The 24,449-nt window shown below is 37.8% G+C and overlaps 1 protein-coding gene and 1 non-coding gene across 3 annotated transcripts in view; both read right to left on the bottom strand.

Annotated features, from left to right (window-relative positions):
- The window catches only part of POLA1 (DNA polymerase alpha 1, catalytic subunit), a 192,936-nt gene that overhangs the window by 145,867 nt on the left and 22,620 nt on the right, over positions 1-24,449 (bottom strand). For both annotated transcript variants that reach the window (XM_034074563.1, XM_034074564.1), the window contains exons 15-26: positions 23,892-24,049; positions 22,666-22,750; positions 21,852-21,913; positions 21,038-21,127; positions 19,091-19,207; positions 18,042-18,217; positions 17,437-17,566; positions 16,984-17,103; positions 15,745-15,841; positions 15,063-15,187; positions 13,124-13,273; positions 12,774-12,896 (exon numbers count right to left, since the gene is read on the bottom strand). In XM_034074563.1, coding sequence (XP_033930454.1) covers positions 12,774-12,896; positions 13,124-13,273; positions 15,063-15,187; positions 15,745-15,841; positions 16,984-17,103; positions 17,437-17,566; positions 18,042-18,217; positions 19,091-19,207; positions 21,038-21,127; positions 21,852-21,913; positions 22,666-22,750; positions 23,892-24,049 — 1,433 coding nt within the window. The remainder of the gene's footprint in view (positions 1-12,773; positions 12,897-13,123; positions 13,274-15,062; positions 15,188-15,744; positions 15,842-16,983; positions 17,104-17,436; positions 17,567-18,041; positions 18,218-19,090; positions 19,208-21,037; positions 21,128-21,851; positions 21,914-22,665; positions 22,751-23,891; positions 24,050-24,449) is intronic.
- Positions 15,350-15,480, bottom strand: LOC115946903 (small Cajal body-specific RNA 24). Its single transcript, XR_004080916.1, has one exon. It is a non-coding gene; the product is annotated as a small Cajal body-specific RNA 24 (non-coding RNA).

Here is a 24,449-nt window from a genome sequence, read left to right as displayed (position 1 = left end):
GGCATTTAGTCTATTCTAGGAAAATGAGAGATGACCTTCACTCTAATAGCAACTGGTTTATACTGTCCAGCTATGCATACAAATGCATTCTGTGTTTGCTTTGATGGCTTGAACATGCCAGGGGTTGATGTCATTGATAGATTATGGTTATTGACATTGCTATCATTCTCACACAAAACCTTTTATTAGCATAACAGAAGATCTGAAGGCGTGCTATCCCACTTTCAAAAAGTCTTCCCATCTGCTGCTGGGTGACCTACGTACATCACCTTCCTTTGCCTGTTTGCTGGAATACAGCAGGCACACAAACTCCAGAGGAAGAGGCTGGCCGCATCTGTCCTGCAAGCAAAGTTATTGTTTATGAGATAATTACTCCGGCCTTGTTAGCTTGCAGCAATAATCGGGAATGAAATCACCTAATAAGGCAAGTTACCTAGTAATACAGCACATTATAACAGCAGTGATTGCATATAAACTTTGAACTCCCTTTAGTGCCTATTGATTTCAAGAGCATTAGCACCAACAGTAAACGAATACGAAGAAGTTTAACTAATTAAAGCTTACTACGTAATAGGCTTGTAGCTTCAATTATCATTTTTCATGTTAGTCATTTGAAACAGTCATGATATGTACCAGCTGGAAAACATTTAGGACAAGGCCTGCCGAGTCCCACAGCAATAGGTAAAAGGAGCAGGTTTCGAAACCATGTCATGCACTTTCCTAGGAAAAGTGCTAACTAAGCCTCATCAACAAGAGACAAACAGCAGATGGCAACAAATGTGCCAAGAGATATTTCATCCTCCAGGAAGAGTTCAACACAAGGCATCAGCAAAAAAGGAGCAGAGTTGGAAGCACAACTTCCACAGAGCTTACCCAGCTGCTCTCATCTGTAGAAAAAAAATGAAGGAAAAAACCCAAATACAAAACCAAAATCTAGTCAAGCAATGATTTTCACCCTAATGTAAAACGGTGAATGATGAAAGACATAAAACTGCAAAAAAAAAAAACCCATATTCAAAAGCAGATAGCAAGTCTGTGATGTTCTTCATACAACACAAGCTATTAATAGATTATTAACCCCAGAGAGAGACACAGACAGTCACAAAACAGGCTTTCCTCAAGTTAAGATGGAAAAGGCCAGGGACAAACACTAAGTCAGTACTGATACTTGATAATTGTGATAATCTACTACCATGCATGCCTTACATGCTCTTCGAAGCAAAAAGGAGTTGCTTGGCTTATCAGGGAGGCACTCCCCTATTATACAGAGCAGCTGAGCCAAAAGCTATGCAGTACTGTATGGAATAACAGAAGGATCATTTCTGGAATAGTCAAATACCACTTCATCCTGCTTTACCATCCAGATCATCTCTGGCAGATCTATTCCATTTCCCACTTTAAGAAAAAAAAAGTGAAGCGAGACTTATGCAGGGAAGGAAATAACTGACTTCAAGTAAGCTAATATAATAAACATCAGACAACAAACATTTATTCCTACAGTGAAAATTAATGAAAAGGAAACTGGGACAGCTGCACAGTCCAGAATTGGCACTGATTTTCAGAGAAGGAATAGGATCCCTGGAACTATTACTAGATGGCTCAGGAATCCCTGGCAAAAAATCAAACAGTTTCTTAAAAAAAAAAAATTGCTGTAATTTAACACAGTATTTATGACAGAGCAAAGTGACACAAGCTTACACTCCAGGCTGAAAACTGAGAGACACAAACAAAAGCTGCAATTTATTAATCTTCCCTTGGTCAGCAAGTCAGAAGCCCATCTTTCTGGAAAACGAGACCAGCACTGAAAGACTTTCTCATGTATGAAAGATGAGCAAGTTTCATAATTATTTTAAATATTTGAATAATTAAATCAAAGTTCGAGTTCCATCACCAAAGTATCAGATGGCAAAAGGTATGTATACTAAAAGACAGTGAAGGGAAAGGAGGGTTCCTTTTATTTGAATGAAGGAAAAAAATCGTGTTTGTTATGTTATTAAAATAAGCCAAGATGAGGACAGAATCTTCCACAAAAGCCTTATAAGAGCAACCAAAAATCATTGAGAATACCATTAGATCCCTATAAAGTACAGATATCTCTCCTACGCATAGAAGGAACCAGTTTTATTACGAAATTACTTGGAAGGAAGTGAAAGGAAAGCATCTGTCCCTCTCCCCATCAGGCATCAATTGCAAATATTCAAAAATGAGCTGTGAAGCTGCCCTTAGAGAAATGCAGAAGTTGTACCTTACTGGAAAAAGGTATCAAGGAACATTGGTTCAACTTACCAAATAGCATGTAAATTGGGAGGAAAATTTCATGTGTGTTAGCTTTTCCCAAAATTTTCTGAACCAGTGGGAAGTTTCCCACTGTAGGAGTATCACAGCTAATTCAATTTATACATATGTCAGCATAATACACTTTTCAAAAGTGGCAGATTTTATAATCTTCTACCCTTGATTCAGCAAGACATTTTTATTCCAGGATGAAGTGTTTCAGTTCCCTAAATTCAGCCCAATCTTGTTACAAGTCAGAAGTATTGTTCTGTGATTTACATAAAAGCATTTCTACTGAACTAAGCAGCAACTGACTGATAGGGTAAATGGGTTCCAGATAACATTTAAATAGCTGTACTAATTACACCACACACACATACACACACACGGAGGTAGGAACATGATCCCTTACTCAAATCCTCAGGGTAACCATCCAGAACATTAAAGAGAAGCAGGGGGGAATTGGTGTGAGCCATAAGACAGTGTATAAAGGAATGTAAAGAAAACCCAAAACATTCTGCACGAAGGAGATAATCTGAACTAATTAGACACCTCAGTGATCTCCTCACAATCTCTTAGAAGTGAGTAGTAGTCAATAACTTCACAGATTTCCTCCAATCCTTTCACCAGGAAGGAATGTCAGTTTCTAAATCATTACTGCTCTGTCATTCTAGAGCATAGCCAAGAATGTGGAACTTCAGGACACCTGTCAATTATCACATTCCTACTGGAGGCAGGCTCATCTTCCATCTTCAAATCTATTAAAAATTAGTGATCACAAAAAGTAATCAGATCAAAACCCAAAAGTTAAATTTAAAATTAAAATTAGAAGTGGCTTCTTCAAGGACAACAGCCTTCAAAAAAAAAAAAAATCCAAACCCAGAACAACACAAAGAGTTGTGTCTCTGCTGAAGTAACTACATACATACTTTGGAAGATGAACTACATGATGTAACAGACCTTTTTCCATCTCTAGTATCTGTGGTATACAGCAGTACGTGTCAAAATAGCTGGCCACCTGATGGACGATTGTGTGTAAGAGTCAAATCTAAAGCTTTTTTCTAATCAAAGCTTTCTGCAGGGGTTCTCAGTCTAAGTAGAGGCTTCTCATTGATTTTTCTTTAGCTCCAGGATGACTACTTTTAACTCGAAGTTGAAAAATATGAAGTTATGTATTGAACCAAAAATCCCAGGTACAATACATATTAAAACATTAAGGCAGAGGAGCTATTACGATTTAAAGAAACCAACAGATTTTTGAGCAAATGCAAAAATGGTATTTGCCTAGGTTCATAGACACTGCTGATGAGTTCTGAACAAGATGGGGAGAAGAAAGGAGAGAAATTAAGGAGGTCACATGAATACCAAAACATCAGTTGTCAGTGATTTATATCTAGGTTGTTCAAAAACCAAAGGGTACAGCCAAGGAAGTTCTAAATTCAACAGGTAAAATTCTAACCAGAGCAAAACCAAGAGGAAGGCTGCAATACACTGGTGCACAGGGTTGAGATGTCCCTGTGGTTTAGCAGCAGCCTTCCATGTGCCAAATCCAAATTACAGTACAATAAAGCCTTTGACAGTTTGATACCCCAGTAAAATTACAAGCATCAAGGAAGAAGAATTAAGTTAACACTGAAAACACTTTGCACTGAAGTCAGTCAGAGAAAATAGAAAATAAACTATCAGCGTGACAACTGTGGTATTGCCTCGTAGAATGAAACTGCACACAGAACAATTCAGAATACCAAACTGAAGGGGAAAACAGCCCATGAGTAGAGCGATTTCTTTATTACAGTTATGGTTAATAGCCATAAACTAAAACACAAGAAGTTTCACCTCAATTTCCTTACATTGATGGTGGCAGAGCACTGGAAAAGGCTGCCCAGGGATGTTGTGGAGTCTCCCTCTCTGGAGACATTCAAAACCTGCCTGGACACGTTCCTGTGTAACCTGCTGTAGGCAGCCCTGCCTTGGCAGGGAGGCTCAACTAGGTGATCCCAAGAGGTCCCTTCTAACCCTAACAGCTCTGTGATTCTGTTATCCTTCTCCCTGGCAACCGTTCTGCAGATTCACTTTCCCTGGATAAAAAAGGTACTTGTACCTTGAGATCTTCTGTATCTCTATCACAGAAACTGCTTACTCAGGAAACATGATGCTGAACGTCATCTAAGCAGATAAACTTTATCAAAGCAGATTATTACATAGTCCTGCTTTTCTGATAACTTCAAATGATTTAGACTCACCAATTTTTGGTCTATTTCATGAACAAAGCAAGTAATTAGAAAGAAAGAATTAACTTAACAAGGCATGATCAATCCAAAATGCAACCGCTTGGCTATGGCTGGCTGTTCCTATCTCAGCAGGAATCAGGAATCACCATTCATAAAGGCTATGTGTCGCAAGAGTGCCTTTTCCTTTTTTTATTTTTTCTTTTCTTTTCTCCTTAAACCAGGGCTTACCAACCAGCATTATTTAAATTTTGAAAGTTTCTTCAGTCTCATGTAATCACCAACACTAGCACAAGCTCACATAGAAAAAACTGCTAGGAAAAAAGAAAAAATCTTTATATGAAGGTTCAAATGACATTCCAACACTCCCTGTTTCTGATGAACGCTGCTCAATAAGCACTGTGTTTCAGTGACAGAAGTCAGAAATACTTCCCGCTCCCAACAACCTAAAACTCTACTCCTTGCTCTTTTTAAAGTCTGTCAGTTAGAACATATGAAAATATAAAATAATAAATATGAAAGGTAAAGCCAACCAGATTTGGGGTTTTACTAATTTTTTTTTACTAATCCAGGTAAAATAGGATTTTATAAAGCAACTATTCCTAGTAGTTCAAATCAGCAAATGCACAGAGTATCAAATTGTAGGGCAGATATCAACATATATAATTTAATCTTACTCCCTGAAATCTTACCCAGTGAGTTAGCTCAGGCTATGCCTTTTATCAAAAGACAATGCTACCACCAGCAACATCTCCTGCATTACATTATGTATAAACACTGGAAGGAAAGCAAACAAGCATAAATTAAGCTTTCATGTGCCTTTCAATCACCTATGACACTCTAAAATTTGGAGAGATTTCTCTCGTCCTCCTTTGACACTGCCCTCTGTTACTATGAAGGAAGTCTGAACAAATTAGCTTATACTATACGCCTGATTTACAGATTTTGTTGCTTCTAACATTGCTTGTTTACATTAAGACATCTGCATTAGGCATGCCCCAGCTCATTAAATTACATCTACTTCTTAAGAATTCTTTGTCCCAAGCAGAATTCTTGATGTTGTCCATCAAGATCTCCTATGTATTCTTACAAGGTATTGCACCTGCAGGAGTAGAGACAGTACACCTTCTGCAGACAAATAGAGGTCTTGCACAAACCGTTTCATCTGTCTCATAAGTATATTTTGACGCTAAAAATAGCATAAGCTGTTCATGCACCTCTGCTAAATTAAGCCAATGAATCTTGGCACAGGCCCAGCAAAAGGACATACATGCAAGAGACCACATGACCTGATCTATACAGCAAAACCTGTATTTGAAGTACTCAGATCTTTTTCTTTTGAAACCGAACAGCCTCGCAAGACAAGTATCATTGCTGAAATGTCTTCATCCTTCTAGTTTTCTGCACTTCAAATGACAGGTTGCTACTCTTGCATCTGTTGGTTCTAGCTGACTTTGGTGATAAATCTGAGTGTGAATTAAAGGAATTTCTAAACTGATGCTTCATAATTTTGACTGTGACATCATCTCTGGACATATCTAATCCAACCTCCTGCCCAAGACAGGGCTTGACCTGCCTGGCTCAAAACTGTGAATCACTGGGAAGAGGCTGGCTTCTTCCTGACAGCCCCCACCAGGTTGTTGAAGACCACAGTTAATTCCATCTTTAGCCTTTTTTCCCCAGACTCAAGAAACCCAGCTCGCTGCCTCTTGCCATATGTCAGAGTAGGATCATCATCACCCTTAAATCGTTACCTGAACAGATCTAGTAGGTTCAAGTGAGTATTCATCCAAGAAGATAAGGAATACATTATGTAACTGCAGATGGAGAAAAAGCTTCTGACAGTCTGTTGTGCAACAGTGAGCTTTTGTACAGTGGGCAACATTCCCAGGAAATACATGAGACTTCTTGATTATGAGATCAAGGTGTCCCATCTTTGGAGGACAGTATGAATATTTATGTCCTCTATCTCCCTTTTATAAGGTACCCCTATGCCAGTATCTAAAGAAGAGAACTATGGCAGGATCTCTGTCTGATGAATCCTATAATCCTTACAGTAGTCTAGACAGGATTAAAGGATTTCTTCAGCTATTCTGAAGCCAGGCATGGCAAACTTTGGGGGTTGCAGGAATCAGGTGCATTCCCCAATGTTTCACTGTACACCTGAGAATTTTTCCTGTTAACACTGGACGTAGAGAGACATTTCTACTCTCCTAATCCTGAGGTATCAGTCCTCTACCTAACACATATGACTTCTGCAAAGGAATGTACTGCTGTATTTCAGATACGGAGAATAAGCTAGAGACCTTGCTCTTTAAGGTCTCCCAGTACACTGTTTTTTTTTTGTTTTACCACAATTTTGGGTTTGGAATATCTTGTTCTTACCTAGTCAGTCAGGTTAAGATAAGGCTCAAGCAAAATCTCTTTTAGCAAGGCAGGAACGAACTACCAAAAAAAAGCAACAAAGTACAGAAGAAAGAAAACAACCACCAAACAAAACCCCACATGTATTTGTCCTATTAACACTAACCCTATAGTTTCACAGTTGGGTGTGAGCTGGAAAAAGGCTGGTCATGCCTGACCCCCTACATCTCACTCTAGGTCTACCCCACTTTCCAGCCTCCTCTTCTCTGCCAGCCCAAGAGCATGCAGTGAGTCAATGAGTCATTGATCCAAAAGAAATTAATTTGGGTTTCCTCAAGAGCTATTTTTCAGCTCAGATCTCCAGGCTGATACAACTCACCACAGGGCCATGCAATTCCTGTAACTCTTCCATGGGAACCAGTAGTCAGGAAGTGAGAGGCACCACACCTCTCGTGATAGCACAACCTTAAAATAAGTAGTCTCAAAAAAGGTCTCAAGGTCTCTGTATTCACCTGACTTGCCATACAATCAATCTGAAGCTGATCAATCTTCCTAATATTGGATGAATATTCAGTGAACAGCCGTTAAATAAAACCTTTGCCCAGTGGGGAAAAAAAAAACCAAACACACCCAAAATAAAATGAAATATCTTTTTTCCCCTCCAGATTAATTTCCTCCTCACCCAAAATATTCTGGCCATTCTTCTTAATTGAAATGTTTCATTTCCTCTCCTTGGAGATGCAAAAGTCTGTATCAGACCAGATGTCATCTCATGCACTCGACTAACAATAATAATATTTAATTTCAACGAATGTTAAGATGTTCCATAATTTTTATACTACTTGGTACTCAGTTCACATCTTCGGTTTGTAAGCAGCCTCTCCTTTGAAATGTCTATTCGAACTCGCTTTGGATATTAGCATGCAGAATAACGTACATAGCTTTTTCACTGGCTCGCAATTGCATACATAATGATAAATTTAACAACACTGACAACCGTTTTGACCCCAATGGTTTCCATTTAGGGACACTGCAACAATTTAGCACTATCTCTCGTAAGATCTCAGTTTGCCATTTTTATATTTAAAAGCAATTACGCAACTCTTTAGCCTAGCCTTTTGCCATCAAGTTCGATGCCTCCCAAAAATGTTATATTGATGTTGTATTCCCTATTTAAATATAGTCAACATGCATATATTAAGACTTTAGGAAGCTCCTTTCCCTCTTTTAACAATCCCTTCTCTCCTGTACCACAATATGGAAGGAAGCAGGAGTCTGGCTACTGCCCCATTCACATGACAACTCTTATAGACTTAAATAGATTATGATCAATTTCCCTGGATGAAGAAAGCTACCGAAAAAAAAAAGGCAAAATGCCTGTATTTCTTTACAGAAGACAACCACAATAGGTGGCCATTAACCTGCTTACTTACCCTTGCTTAATTTTTTAAAATAAGCTCATCTTTCTTCACTTCATCTTTCTCCTCCCTCATCCATTCTTTTCCTAGGCTGCAGCAATAACATGCTTTTATTCTTTCCTTTTGACTGCCACGGCCTTAAACTAATTATTAATTGAGAATGTATCTAAAGGATCTGAATGAGAAAGTTGGAATTAACCCAACTGCCTCTTTCCCGCTTTTATTTTGCATACTAGATCTACCTGTTAGCACTGTTAAAAACAGCAAATGTGTTATTTTCCTTTCAAAGGCAAGTTTTCTAGCTGTTTGGACAAAAATCTGTAACAACGAAAAACAATGTGGAATTAAGCAGGTACTTAGAAAAGTCCTCAGCTTTGAGTGACAGCCATTAGCAACCAAGCTGCCTACAGATAAAATTCTCTCAACAACTTTGCTGTCCTGCAAGAAAATCCTGCAGCAGAGGGCATCCTATGTTTGGGAAATCAGACAACTGACACTTCATCAAAAGACTTGTCCTTTAAGGAGGGTAGAAAGGCATGACCTTACACTGCCTGCTGGTGCAGAGCTGGCTGGTTGTACACCACCAACTCATCTTGTTTCCAGTTACTAAATTACATTAAAGGACAGCTAAAAATATATTAAATATTTTCCTATTACTTCTCCATGCAAGCAACTGCTGTAGTGACAACAAGAGCGATGTCCAGGCAAAAGCTTAGTAACGCAGAGAGGTGGGGGGAGGTCCAGGAATCCTTCTAACACATTCCAGATCAATAATGTAACATTAGGATTGCACATGAAGATATAATTTTAACTGTTGTAAGAAAAAGAACTGATGCATTTCTAATGAACAAAACACGAAAACATTTACAATTCCCAAAAAGGTCAAACAGATCTGAACTGCAGTTTTACCTCATTCCCACCCCAAATCTTTGCCCTTTTTTTCTTCCAAAATACACTAAAACTTAACCAGTTAAAACTTAACAAGATACACAACGCATTACATCCTGACAACTTGACACAGATATGCCCTATCTCCCTGCTAGAAATTACCCACAATTAAAAAAAAAAAAAGGAAGACCCGTTTGAAACACCTACCAATGTTTAAAACACTTTGCGACAAAAATGCAAGTCTTAATTGATTAATGATCTCAAGGTCTCTATCGCCATCTAGTGAAAACTCACTCCCATTACTACACTGTCCACATAAATTTCACCTCGTTCACTGGAATGACTCACACTAACCTCTCTACTGGATCCAGCCTACATATGGCCAGAGTTGTAAGGCTTTGCTTCATTTCTACTGCATGTCTTAAGGTAAATAAAGGTCAAGTACCAGCTCATCTCTCGCCAAGGCTGACTGAAGATTACAGATTACACTCTTGTCATAGCACTATGATCAAGCTTTACAAATGGCATTTCCACATCATACGTGTTCACTTCCTTTTGATGGCACATGTAGTAAGTTATACACCAGTCCAGTTATAAAAAAGTTTTTAACATGACAATGTGTAATTACAAGAACTTTTAGTCACCACAAGGAACCCCATGGCAGCTCCACTACTTCTACTACATTGACATTGCCAAACCACAGAGAATTTAGTGCACACAGCACTCAGCATCAGAAACTTGCAGTACTCGGTCTTCCTACAGGTTCAGTGAAAAGGTCTTTAGTCACACAATTAGAAGGCTGCAATTTACAGATGTCATCAAAGTTCATTCTCTCTCAGCTGTGTTAAAACTTAAGAACTTCAACTTGAAATATGTATTTCCCACTTAAAATTATTTTGCTAAGACTTGTGATTGAACTGTAATTGTATTAGTGCAAATATTAAGTTCAATTTTCAACCCACATAGTATTTTTCCCACTTAGACATCTATAAGAAGCCTACCTGCATTTGTTCAGGTACCCTCCAGAACAATAAACAAAATACTACATTTTTAAGAAGTATCAATTACTGACCACTAGAAAAGGCCATTCAAATTTAGATGAATAACATTCTTCCATAATAGGTATTTTTTAATTAACCTCTTTGTATAGAGAACCAAAATCTCCTGATACTTAACGTTCACCTCTTTCATATCAGCGTTTAGTGGGAAGAAGAAACCTATGAACAGAAAGACTAATATAAAATTTTATAGTAGCATTTTTCCAGACCAAATATTTCAACATAAAATCCCCAGAATACTAAGATGTCTTCTTGTGTCATCTTTTATGACAAAAACAACTACTTAAGAAACAAGGAATAAAGCTGTATCTGTTTGCTAACTACCTACCTAAAAACCCAAGTTTTCAGAATAGAGCATATACAGTGTGTTTCATTAGAATCTGTCATACTTACACAGAAGCACTAAACTATAGCTCATCTTGAAAAATTACCAAATTTTCAAAAAGCTTGTTATCTCCACAGTATCCAGAGTAATGAATACTAATCTACCTCAAAGAATGGGGGATAAAAAGTATAGTTTTAGCTCTACAGGAGGAGCTACACTGCATCAGAGGCCTACCAAGACAGTAGTGCCCCACTGAGCTCAGCTCTAGTGCTGCCAGATGCAGACTTGCTTCCACAGACTTTCACTGGCATCTCTGTTGTGTTCCCAGCAGCCCCATTTCATAGGGGAACTTTTAGACCTGCACTGGGTAAAGGACACTTTCAGGAAACACCGTGCCATAGCATTAAGTTTTTCTCAAAACTCAGAGCAGCTACAAAACTGGAGATTCAAATGTGTGCAAAGGGTTGGCAGAAGCAAGCTCCGGTCTAGCACCACCAGAACTGGAGAGGCAAGAAATCCCTTCCAACCAAAAATTAACTATGTAAGAGAAAGCGTCTCAAGTGCTCCCTATCCCATCCTGTACTACCTATTTAGGATCTTCCCATTCCATCACCTCTTTGGAACATAACACAGGAACACCAAAATTTCATGCACCATTACCTCATAAACAGATAACTGAGAATAAACGGCATGTGAAACAGAAAGTATTGGGTCATCTGCCCTCCATACAGAGGCCAAAAGCTTAAGCATCCATACAATACCAAGTTTGTATGTGACAGCTGCTCTGTATGACTAATGGATATCATAAAAAACTCCAAAAGTCAAATTCATTACTTGTAAAATGTTGCTAGAAAATACAGACTCATACAATCATTAGGGTTGGAAGAAACCTTAGGATCATCTAGCACCAACCCCCTGCCATGGGCAGGGAAACTTCTGACTAGACTATGTTGCCCAAGGCTCTGTTCAATCTGGCCTTGAACACTGCCTTGAAAACATAAAGCTATGATACTCAGCTGCTTTTCATATCAACCTTGTAGACAAAAAAAAAAAAACAGAATTTTACAGCACAACAACAATAAAAAAGACAATACTTCCTTAAAAGAAGTATCAACTTCTGAATTCACACCAATGAACAGCACATTTACAGTTACCACACCTGAGATTTATTTCCTATTTTGTAAGCCTAACATCCTGGTGACATAAATTGGAAAAATATCAAACACAGGCTGTCTCTAGAGACCTGTTTAGAGAGAATGATTTTTAAGAACAAAGATGCACTATCAGAAACAAAACTCCCCTATGCACATCAGTTGGGGGCTGTAAATGGACCTTCAGCACACTGGTAGTCCATAGCTGGGAAAGCTGTGCCCTCACATCACAGGAAGTTCCTCTAAACACAGACATGAACTCATCCATCTCCCTGCTCAACTAAAAGGCTGACCAGCCATCCTGTCACATCTGCTCTTGGCACCTTTGCAAATCCCTGCTTGATATTATTTTCTATAAAGAATTAATATGAAGCATAATGAAAAAATGTGTTTTAAGACACCGTATCAGTGGTACATTTTGGATCTTTAATGATTACTTTTGGTCCACTAGGACCAAACTGATGTTGTCTGCATTCAGCTGCCATGCTAACCAACAGCAAGAGTAGTTTTACCTATAGAGTTAACAGCAGTTCTTAAAATAAAATCTGGCCTCTTGAGGTTAATGCAAAGCTTCCCTTTAAGGAACAGTTTCTGAAAATAAGATACTGATATACAATTCATTGCCATCATGTGATTAATTAATCTTGTTAGAAACTTTAGTGTTTCAGGAACTCAGCATATCAGTGCACAGGACAGTCTGGCCAAAGACAACCTCATTCAAAACTGAAGCATACCACCAAATCAGACTGACCCATCAAGCACAATTGGAAATTCACAGAAAATGTGAAAGCAGCCTTGATTTTTCTTGTCACCACCATCTGGTCCATTAAAACTAAGCAGTTCAATTCAAAACAAGGTTCTAGCTAAAGCCTCAACTTGTACTTTGAGACATTCTTTTCTAGACACCAGTTTTATTTTTTACAACTTCTGCAGTACAAGAAAGATACAGAGACAGTTCTGAAAGGAAAAGTAGGTTCAAAACCAGGACCATCCCCCTATTCAATTAAAAAGTAGATGGCTTAAATTCACTGTTTTCACATGTGTCTATAACCTGTTTAATGACTTACCTCTCTCCCTTTATGTGTCACCAAAGCAGCCAAAGGCTTGGCATAGAATCTGCTGTAGGAAAATCCCAGGCAGCCATACATACTGTTAGCAGTGAGTTTCAAAGCTTTCTGTCTTATATCATACTGAAACGAAACATAACCATCAAAATTGATACAGCCACAGCCAACAGAGAACAGAACTTAATGTTCACAATTACATTCACAGCTTTTTATATAGTCTGCTGCAATGATGGGCTACAAGTAAAGCACATTACAATCACTGCTCCCTACTAATCATCCCTATTCTGCAAGGCTGATCAGGGCACTTAGAGGGAATGGGAGGAAAATCAAAGGAGTTCTCTAAAACACACCTGTAAATAAAGGTCAGGATTTAAATCTGGCTGTTTCATTAACTGCTTAACTTGGCGCCTTCTCTCCACCAGTTTCTTGATTTCTTTAGGCAAAATTCCCATTTCCAGAGATGGATCCGGAAGCTCTGGAATTTCTTCCTCTTCTTCAACCTGTCAAAGGATCAGCAGTGCTCATCAGATTTTAATGTGTTAAGTGAAAAGCTTGGGGGAAAACACACAAACAAATCCACACAGGTTATATCTATTCCTGCAGAGCACTCAAAGCACAACTTAGAACAACCATGAGAGGTTTTCTGTAGTATTTAACTATATTAATCAGTCCTTGCCAAGGGACCGGGACTAAGCTTGTCTCTGGAAGAAACCCAAGACAGGCAGGGACCAGTACCAGAAAGATGTGTTTGTTTTCTTAATGCATGTGTGTGGGTTTTTTAATGTACTATATATGTGTATACATATAACAAAAAACAGATAAATAAAGCACACACACTCCTTACTCTGAGGCATATATAGATAGATACGAAAATTAAGTAAAAGCACACACAAGTAATTCCTTCCATGATGAAAATAAAAACATATCCTTTTTTTTATTATCACGGAAGTATTTTTGATGTTCAGAACTGTAAAATGGAGTGCATGCTCTGTGGAGCTGATACTCTGAATAAGATAACTGGCCAAAGAGAAATCAACATTAACAACAAAATGAAAACTCCACCCAAGCAACTCTTGATTATTGCAAAACAACCACCTAGCAGAAAGCACACATTCTTCTTGGGTCCTTGGTCAGGAAAATTGGAAAGAAATTTCAAGCACCATGAAAGAGACAGAAACATACCAAGAAAGGGCAATAGAGACCCTACGAGGTTGGAAAATTCAGTAAGACAGTCTGGGAAGACCCACAACGAGAAATGCCATCAAAACCTGGCAAAATATCATTCCATGACAAAAATCAAAATGAGCTGCTTCAGTCTGAAGCACACCTAAGAAAGCAGGGTCAACCCACCAAGAGTTTGGAGAAACTTACTGACAGAGTTCCACATACTTTTTTCCTCATTCCTGCTATGGTACTGATACAGCAATCATTACGGGACTAAAATTATGTCCCATAACTATGTATGCACAACATACTAATTCCAACCTGTGAGCTGATACCAGTCAAAAATAAAAGCCTCAGGTTTAAACTTTAGACCTGACCAACTCACTGCTTCAGTTTACAGTGCAGCTCCAACAACAACTGTGCCAGCACAGCTGATGAAATGAGAATAAGCAGCCATGGATAAGCCATGGACAACACAGCTGCTTAGAAATCAGGACATGGAACTACACCTTCAGGAGTTTTTTCAGTTATGCTAAATACAGTTTAATGCTGTATTAAACAGCTGGTCCCACAGTTGACACAGTCACACTATCACCCCTTAACACACACCCCCGAGACACATACACAGTTTTCCTGATGCCTGATCAGGGTTGAGCTCATATTGCATTCTTTCCCTCAGGCAGAAGCATAAGACTTGTGTCAGGTATGTTTACATGAATTCTGTGGCACCTTAACTTTGGGAAGCCTCTACCAAGTTAGGATGTAATTGGACAAAGGCCTCAGAAATAGCTAGGATGACCTGCAGCTGGAAAGGGCCAACAGCCTCACTACAAATATTGTTTCATGAGGACAGCAAGATTTTATTTAGATGGGAGAGAACTTACTAAGTTTCTGTAAAAGTATTACTGAAAGGAAGATGACATACATATAATATTCAAAAAGTCCCAAAACAAAACTTACTATGATACAACTTAAAAAGAATCACTTCTTTTTTAATACACAAGAGGGGAAAAAAGCCCACAATATTTAACAGTGAAAGAGAACAGTTTCTTACAAAGCTGATACACAGAAAACACACTGAAGCCAAGACAGTGTAACTTAAGTCATAACTTAAAGCACACAAACCTCTGCCCTTTTCTGTGCTTCTGATGACAGTCGCTGCACTGTGGTAAAGCAAATGTTGAACTCCTGGATAATCGATGGGTACAAGCTGTTGAAGTCGAGAAGCAAAATAAACTTGTCATAAAAACCTAAAATAGAGTTTAAAACAAAAAGTCATAATTACTCAGTTTCCCTAAGGGCTCCATCCAACTCTACAATTAATATTTAAGTGATAGTAATATATTGTAACACATTCCAGTATTTAAATCCCTTAAAGTAGCTGTTGAGATGCAGCAATACCCATAATAAAAAGCTGTCAGAAGTGGAACGATCCAACCCCATTAACTCACCAGAGTTGAACAGATAGCTTCTGTGTTACTATAGGACACTTGTACAGTTTTCCCCACATAGAGGAGAAACTGAAAGAAAACTTATGTGTCCATCAGAAAATCATACACAGACACACAAACCTAATCCCTGCATGACCTTCACACAAAGAGTTAAGGAAAAACTGTCCCAAGAATAAGTAATTCCCCAGTCAATGCTGGGAATTTTCTTTCATGCAACAATCCCCTCCCCAACCCCCTGCCCAAACCACCACATCAAACTCCTTCAAGATACATAGATTGCCCATTGCAATCTCTCTGCATTAATATAACCTACCTGTCTCTAACTTCATAGAAGAAAGAAAATTGTCATATCTTACCGACTTTGGGATCCAAGACTAAGCCCCCAGCATATGCTGCTTTCTTTTTCCCTATCTTTGATTTATTCTGATCATCAATATCTTCGTCTTCATCCACCTACATGTGGCATTTAAAAAAGTCATTATCTAGTCTCTAAGATTTCTGTACTGTTGGAGGAGTAATTTTTGGCAAATCAAATATGAAACCGAGAGCGAGTGGATAGAGTTACTTTTAAAATACATGCAAAACACGGTGTTTCCATCATGATCCTTATTTAAGTTCTCTACATGTCGACACAGCATTCAAACCAACTCCTACAGGAACAAACAGCTATCAAGAGATTACAAAGACCCTAAGGAATTGTCATCATTCAACAATGCACTAGTATGCATTTTGTGGCTGGCTATGAAAGCCAACACTAGGGAAAAAAATCAGGTCATGATCCAAAGGAAATATTATTGACCAGTTAAAATGTAGGTTTTGGAAATACAATGGCTGGGCTTTAATAAACCAAATAAAACCTTCATTTAACCCTAAAGAGTATTCTGCTATTCATTTTGTTGAATTAAGAATTTTTCTCCCACTTGTTCAATACTATTCTGAATCATTTAAAATTCCAGCACTGCTTTGATATAGCAAAACAATCAACAGAACTCACTGTTTTGGAATCTGCCATTGAACTTATTTAAAAGCAAAATATAGTGAAACACAAACACATTCTCAAATTTTAATTTGTTTACTAATAAACGTACAGATATTTCTATAGATATTATTTACACTGGTATTATCCAAGGAAATTAAATATATTTTTTAATGCCTTTGGGTGTTTTACCCACATTCTCAAATTACCCACTGTACGAATTATACTTGAAATACTGTTCATAAGCAAAATAACTGTAGAGTATATGTGCACCCGCTAGGCAACAGACTTAATCTTCTGCTTTGTTTCCCTGTGCAGACAAGTACTCAGCTTATTTCAATTTTAAACTAAAAGACCACCTGAGCTTCCATAAATCCATGACACAACAGAAAAGATGTTACACTGTCCCTTTAAACCATGTATTTCTCCATTATCAACTCAACAAAAAAAAATAATTTTGAATTAAGCATAAGTTGCACCATTAAGTTTTATGTTATATCCAACACGTTTGGGTTTCTCCTGCTCTCAGAGAACGGTAATATGCAAAAAGACAGAAGAATGTTTGTTGTTTTTTTTTCTTTTTAATAAAAATTCTTAGGAAGAGAAAAACTGGACCCACCAGCTTCTGCAGAGGCTTTTTAAACACTTGCTTGTCCGGCACTATGTAGTCTTTTTCGTGAAATGCATGAAGCAGCAAGAACTCGTTACGTTCAGATCGTCCACCCATCATTGTCCTTGACTATAGAGAGGGGTGGAAAAATAATTTAAATCAAAGCATAGAAAACACTCATACTGAAATAGACTAAGGAATATCCTTCAACTATGTGTAAGCTCACCTAGCATTACCACTATTTTGTATCATTACCATGCACAAAACTCGAACATGACATGTTTAAGGAAGTTTTGTATTATTATTTAACTAGAACATCAAACTCAAAGACTCATCACAGCAAAAAACTTACAGCATCATGTATTCTCAACGTTCAGAAGTTAAAACTGGTAAATAAAACACAGAAATCATGGAACTTTTTTGTGGGACAATGTAGAGGGGGAGAAAGCAATAGAAATGTACCATAACGTTTCCAGAGATGTTTGTTATTTGAAGAGCCAGTGGCAGAACATTCAGCTCACACATGATCTGCAGAATGAACCTGGCATCTGTCCAGGTGTTTTCCAGCATAAACATTAAGCGAGGAGAATCACTGAGAAAAGAAGGGGGAAGGCATAGTAAAGCAAAATCAGCTTCCTTCATCGTAGCTTAGACCTACATGCTGCATGAAACATCTAGCACACTATTGTGTGGTATCTAGCACACTAGTGTTTAATTCTATAGCATCTTTTAATTTTGGAAAACAAACAAACAAATAAACCCACAATAACAAAACAAACCTTACAAAAAACCCCAAACCAAACCCAACAAATGCAAAACTCATGCCTGTATATCCTATTAGTGTATATAAACCAATGCTCCCACAAATCAATTCGCTTTGCACATAATTAGCCACCAGCCACAAGTAGTTTGAAGCATTATAAACTACTGTTACTATTTTAATTTTCATACACCAATATGCTAAATCAGCATCTCCATAATCAAATAAGCATGCATGACATTGTATACTGTGAAACTAGCTCCTCCACTTTCCAGTGAAGGATTAAAACCACAAATCAACAACATACCTGTACATATTCCGAATTTCCTCTGGTAGAATTGTTACCTTCTCTTTTTTCAAGATCTGACGGACCAATTCAGATAAATGGTAACTTTTGCAACGAATTAATTCTTTAGCAGAAATTTCTACGTCACAGATCATTCTACCACAGGCAGCATTCCTTTCAGCAAACCCTCCTCGACCCTTAACCATATCACACAAGGAGAGAAAAACCGAAACAAAATGAAACATACAAACATTAGTGAAAAACAGCTATCCAAAATATAAGCTTATAGGATTCAGTCAAGTCAGCTGGTCACTAAATATTCTAATACTCTAAATTCTCTACTAAACACCGTTGATACTCAAGCTTTATAACTATGTTCTAATGGTATCTTTCAATATATATGGATATTAAGCAGTAGTTACTTAGCCATCATTACTAGTTAGATATTAATTCTTAAACTGCCATGCATTTTTTTTCTTTCATAATTAAACAGTACCAACAGCAACATGTGTTTGGATTTTGGTTTTTCTTCGAGCGTATTTTTTGTATAAACAGGAGGACAAAAAAGTCATAGAACAAACCATGCACAGATACTCATCTTGGCCTCTAGGAAGGACAGGAACAGGCCAGAATCTGACCACGTTCAGCACTTCCAACACTCCGAGCCTCACACATTGTCCTCTGAATAAATACATACTAAGAATTACACAATTATTAACTCAGCAGGTCTCTATGGAATGATTCACCTATCAATCCCAATTACATTTTCTCATTTTACAGTTGCAGCAGACAAAGGCTGTTACAGTAAAGACTATTGCAATTAATCTGTCATTACCATCATCTAGTAGAGATATGTAAACTAAATTAGCCTAACCTGAAAATTAGTTTAGCTTATTACTATAATAAAAGTCACATAAACATTCGTCATTTCTGATCCAGGACACATGAAATTCAGCATGACCAGCAGTCAAAATACGCAAGCACCACATTCACAATTCCTCAGCAAAATTAATTTCTTTTTAATCACATGCAACATAAAGGGGTTTGAAAGAATTGAGCAATCTTATTACCCCGAGTTTTGGCATATTGGACCTCCTCAGTCGACCTATCTTGGACCAGTGAGGGACTTTGCACACATTAATTCTTTGAAGTAGCACTTCCAGATCGAATCCATAAATATTGTGACCCTTGCAGCAGAAAAAATAACAAAAAAGGTTACAACAAATGCAAATTGAAAGACTTACTTTCCCACACTCAGTAGCCTTTGCCCTTTGTGATTTTTCTAACTAACTGATGGCATTATCTCTCTCATAGAAAGCACTTTCTAAAAGAACATTCATCAACAGTACTCATTAGTCTTAATGCTAACAATGCTGTTCAGCAGAATACCAAAATCAGCTGTGTAACTGGCTTACAACATACACAATTGAGGTTTACGCTTTGATAAGAGATTGGATTTAAAGCTTTCTAGGAAAAAAACTAAAAAAAAAACCAAAACACAATAAACAACATTATTTATATAACACACAAACTTAGCTGTCAGTTTTCATTCATGAAAGCCTCAATATTGACATTAAAATGGTGTAATTTCCTTTGATACAACAGGCATAGCTGTTAAATCCGGATAGGAAGACATTGCAAGCATTTACATATCACAGAAGCATAGAATGGTTAGGGTTGGAAAAGACCTTGAGATCACCCAGTTCCAACCCCCTGCCATGGGCAAGGACACCTTCCACTAGACCAGGTTGTTCAAGGCCCCATCAAACCTGGCCTTGAACACTGCCAAGGATGGAGCATTCACAACTTCTCTGGGCAACATCTTCCAGTGTCTCATCAGCCTCAGAGTGAAGAATTTCTTCCCATCAAAGTACTCCAGCAATATTTGCAAAGTTTAAACAGTTCTAAAGACACTGGTGACACTGGTCTGTAACCTCAACTGTAAACAAAATCCTGCATGATGAACATGAGCCTGCATGGACCAGTCAGTCCATGCAGACTGCATGTAAACCTGCAGTCAGGAACTGCAAATTCACTGGATCAGATACACCTGTGTAGTGCAATGTTGTGCTATAGAAGAAGCTCCCTGAAATCATCATCAGCATTATAGCCATAGATATAATGATACAGCTTGCTTTTCAACAGCACTAAATAAACCAGGTGCAAACTAAACTGCACTAACACAGCTCTGCTGGTTTTAGCATCAGAGGTCTCATACCCCTACTACTGGCATTTTCAATTTAAAATTACTGGCTTAAGTGTTCTGCCTCATTCCTTCTCACAAACTCCAGGAAGCTTAGCTCACAAGACAAATACCAGATTCCAGCCACAGTGGGCTGAAAAACATCAGGAACTTGACTGCTCATTCTATCCTATTACCACCACTTAATTATTTGTGTTAACCTACAGAAGAGTAACAAGTTGCATATGACCAGCCTCAGATCTATAACCAACTCTAAATTGTCTCCAAAATTTCATTAATGGAATATTAATTAAAAATAATAAAAAAGAAAATTAGTAATTATAATAAACCCTCAGCTGCCAATACAGGAGAAAACATAATAGTTATTACAAAACTGCTAAGATCCTGTGAATTTGTACAGGTTATCATTTTGATTTACAACATAAACAGAATCTAAAAGTGACACAAATTATATGAGCATCTGAACTGAAAGAGACTCTTAAGTATACCAAGAGCTCCAATTTTTCTAGAAAATCACAAGGGGTTTTTTGTTGTGTTTTGTCTGAGTAAAGAAAAAAAATATTTGTTTTATACACAGTGGAAATACTGCCTATTTCAGGTATTATGGGAAATAATAGGATGTATAAAATCCTGTGAGGGAAAATTCTGCATCATCTTTGTATCGAAATATACCTGCTGTCTTATAAGCAAATTCAGTTCATAAGGCAGTCTAAGATAAACATTAAAAACTTACAAGGGAACAAAAGGAAAACAGTAAAGCTGACCAGCTGACACTGTGCTTTAATTTAACTGACAAAGTCTCAGATCTACTCACCACAACAACATCTGGGTCAATTTTGTGAATCTTCGCAAGGAAAAATCCCAGCAGTGTTCTCTCTGTTGCAGCAATTTCTATTTTAGCATTCTAAAAGAAGCAAGAGAGCACCTGATTTCAACGACCCAATAAGTTTAAAATGGAAACATCTCCTTTCCCCTACTTGTTCCTAGACAATAATAAAGCACCGCAGAGTTCTCCCTTTCCTTCTGTAATTCAAGGAATTTTGTTCTCACTCCCACAGACATAGAAAGCTTTACTCAGAGGCTTTTTTTTTCCATTTTGCTTTTGTATGCAGGTGTCTAGTGTTATTTTAGGAATCAAGCACACCAGGAAAATGCTCCATGTGCATCCTCCATTCACACGCTTAAGATCATATAGAAACAGAAGAAAACAAAAATAGGCTATTATTCTGTCAGCAATCCCAGTACCCTTTAGAATGTCTTCTGAATTCTGACAGACTTTACTCTCCAAGGAAAGAAGAAACAAACTCCCCCCGTTTACTACAAGTATACAGTCAGGTATAATGAAAACAAATTATAATTTTAGCCTCTTTGAAAGTCTTTCCAGTTCTTTTGTCTAACACTCTATCTATTTTATGACCACAAGTAGCAGCAATAATGAACCATAAAGACACCTCTCTGCTTTTACAAGCAACCCAGAATGAACACCTGAATTCAGGTTTGCAGAGTGGAAAACTAATGAGATAATTATACCATTCCTTGGAATATTTCTCTTACACAATATACCCAAAGCAACATGAAATTCGTATTTTAAAAGGTACTGCAATCAGAAGGCGAACAAAATTAATTACCTTCCTTTTGATAACTTCTTTGAAGTCATAAGGAAAAATGCAATCATTCGGTTTGGAAACAACTGCAAAAGAAGTTACATTTGTTCTTACATACAAATCCTTAATTATACCTTCTCCATAAGCATCCATTCACAACACAGGGAGTTAAGGAAAACTAACCTCTAATTCTAAAAGGCTAGCCTTATGTGAATACATGTCTTAAAAACTGATTAATAAAGCATTAAACAACTTTAATAATTCATAATTATGAATTCATAATTAATAGTAACTATGGCCCTCCACTTCCAAAGAACCTGCTCTCACACGGATTCAGCACTCTTTCAACTGAGTTCTGAATCTCAAGGTTTAGCTGATCTTAATAAACTTGTTTATAAATAAATATGACTTGTTTACTTTTAAAATTCTTTTCAGATGATCTGAAAAACTAAGTGACAGTGAATCAATGGTCTAAATCAATGGGTGAAGTAATCCAAGAGACCCCATGATGAAGTAAAACCAATAAAAGTGACAGGAAACTGCACAGAACAGGTTACTTCATCTCAAAGGAAGATTCCTTTCAATAAAGTCTTCAACAAAATGTCGGTAACCAGTGAAGTTAAAAACAGGGAGAAAAGCCTGTTTGGGAGGTGAAACTTTGCTATTTACTTATTCCAAGCTATTACTGCTGGAGTGACAGAAACCAAAGAAAGCAGACAACCAAAAACAGCAAAAATTCCCCCACCATGACCATAAACAACCCACAACCAAAAGCCACAACAAAAGAAAACTGCAGAAGGAATTATTTTTCTACTCCTAAACTGTTCCGCATACATACCACAGAAGTGTGTCTGAAAAGGAGGCTGAGGTGGAGCCTTATCCAAAGGAAATTTCTGATGAATCAGAGATGCAAGAGCCACTATCTATAGCAAGGAGACACAGAACATGCAACTTCATAAACTTAACTACTGGCAAACCCCAATTTTCCCTCCCCTCCATTTTTTTTATTAGTTTCCTCATATATTTTCTCTTGTTCCTACAAAAGATCTTCTTTTACAAATATAAAGAAAAATTATCAAATTATCTCAAAATAAGTAGAACTTACTCCTAAACAATTATCTTAGAAATCTGAGAAGGAAAAAAATTCCTCTGGAAAACTGCTTTTAGTAAATTTTGTTCTGAATCTGAAAAGACCACACAATTTAAAGAATTCTCCGTAAAGTGCAGGGGAGATGTGAGAAAGGCAGGACATGCAGAGAAGCCTTGCCTCCAGAAGGGCTGTCCCTGAGCAAACAGTCAAGATTGGCAAGCCAAGAGGTTTGAGCATTTAGAAGGTATCAGCTTCTAAACTACTGATGGTTCTGCTTGCTTTGCTTGGCAGGAATGTCCTGGCTCCCCGGACACTGGTCAGAAAAACCCAACAGAAAACAAAGCAGTCAGGCTGCCATTAAGGTAGCCAGAAACAACTATCCTATCCTGTTAGTGAATACTAAATCACTTCCTTAACTAGGGGGACTTAGGCAGCTTTATCTGTTTTTTGAAGTAACTATAATTCATAATCTGCAGTCCACAACTGAGAAGGGCCACCTACATCTCTTCTCTGAGGAAATGAAAAATCTTACAGCAGAGTAGCAGGTGCCATATGATTTAGACCAATTTCTGGCTGTATTTCCTAATTAATTTTATCAGCAGAAAAACCTGGTCATTTTATCTAGAACCTACAATTAGCGCTACCAGAAAAAAAATAGTAATTCATTAACAGCTGTTCTGGGACAGTCCCATTTATAACTGTTATACGCAACAGATGAAATAGAAGGCTTGGAAAAAATACGTAGGATCTGCTGTCACAGTAAATATTCTCCATAAGAGCCCCTCTGAATTCACAGTTCTCATGTCGGTGAGAGCCCAGTGAAAATTTCTTTGAAAAGCCTGCAGCACATACAAGTTTATTCAACAGTAAATATAGTTAGGTATGTTTTATCAGGTGAAGTTCTTCCGGGTTTTAGAAAATTTTTAGTATATGCAAAGAACAAAACCAAACCAAAATGAGAGCAGATTACATACCTCATTCTGGTGAGTCTTTGGGTTCTGAGTTGTCTTCATGCTGAGGGACATGACCACAAGAGGAGGAGGAGGAGAAATATCTTTAACCACATTCACCAAGCCAGGCTTCATGGCCACAGCTTCCACCTTACACCAGCTGACCAATTGATTTGAAGGCTCTGAGGAAAAAACATGAACCACCTTCATTCTTCTGGGATCCATAAATAAGGCTTCTCTAATGGCACTCTTCCACAGAGAATGTCTAATGTGTTGCCCTTGTGGGATAGTCCAGGATCTAGACTAATCCTGCTCAGTTTTGGTAACTCCCTGGGCCCTGACTCCCCAGTCAGAAGCCTGGTCACACCAGGGGCTCTAACACATGCAATATGGAATATGCAGCACACATTGAATAGAGGGCTCTAACCAAGCCAAATAAGACGGCATAACTACCTGTAAGTGGCGCATGCCCATACATGAGGCAGAAGAGATTTCAAACTAAAAAGGCTCCACATCACAAACTTTTCTAAGTGACAGAAAAAATAACAAAAAAACTAACACACAAACAAAAGAGCCATCTAG

This window comes from Melopsittacus undulatus, chromosome 2, assembly GCF_012275295.1.
Source record: "Melopsittacus undulatus isolate bMelUnd1 chromosome 2, bMelUnd1.mat.Z, whole genome shotgun sequence".
Lineage (NCBI taxonomy): Eukaryota > Metazoa > Chordata > Aves > Psittaciformes > Psittaculidae > Melopsittacus > Melopsittacus undulatus.
The sequence above is the reverse complement of the archived record's forward strand: the minus strand, read 5'-3'. Positions and strand labels throughout refer to the sequence as shown.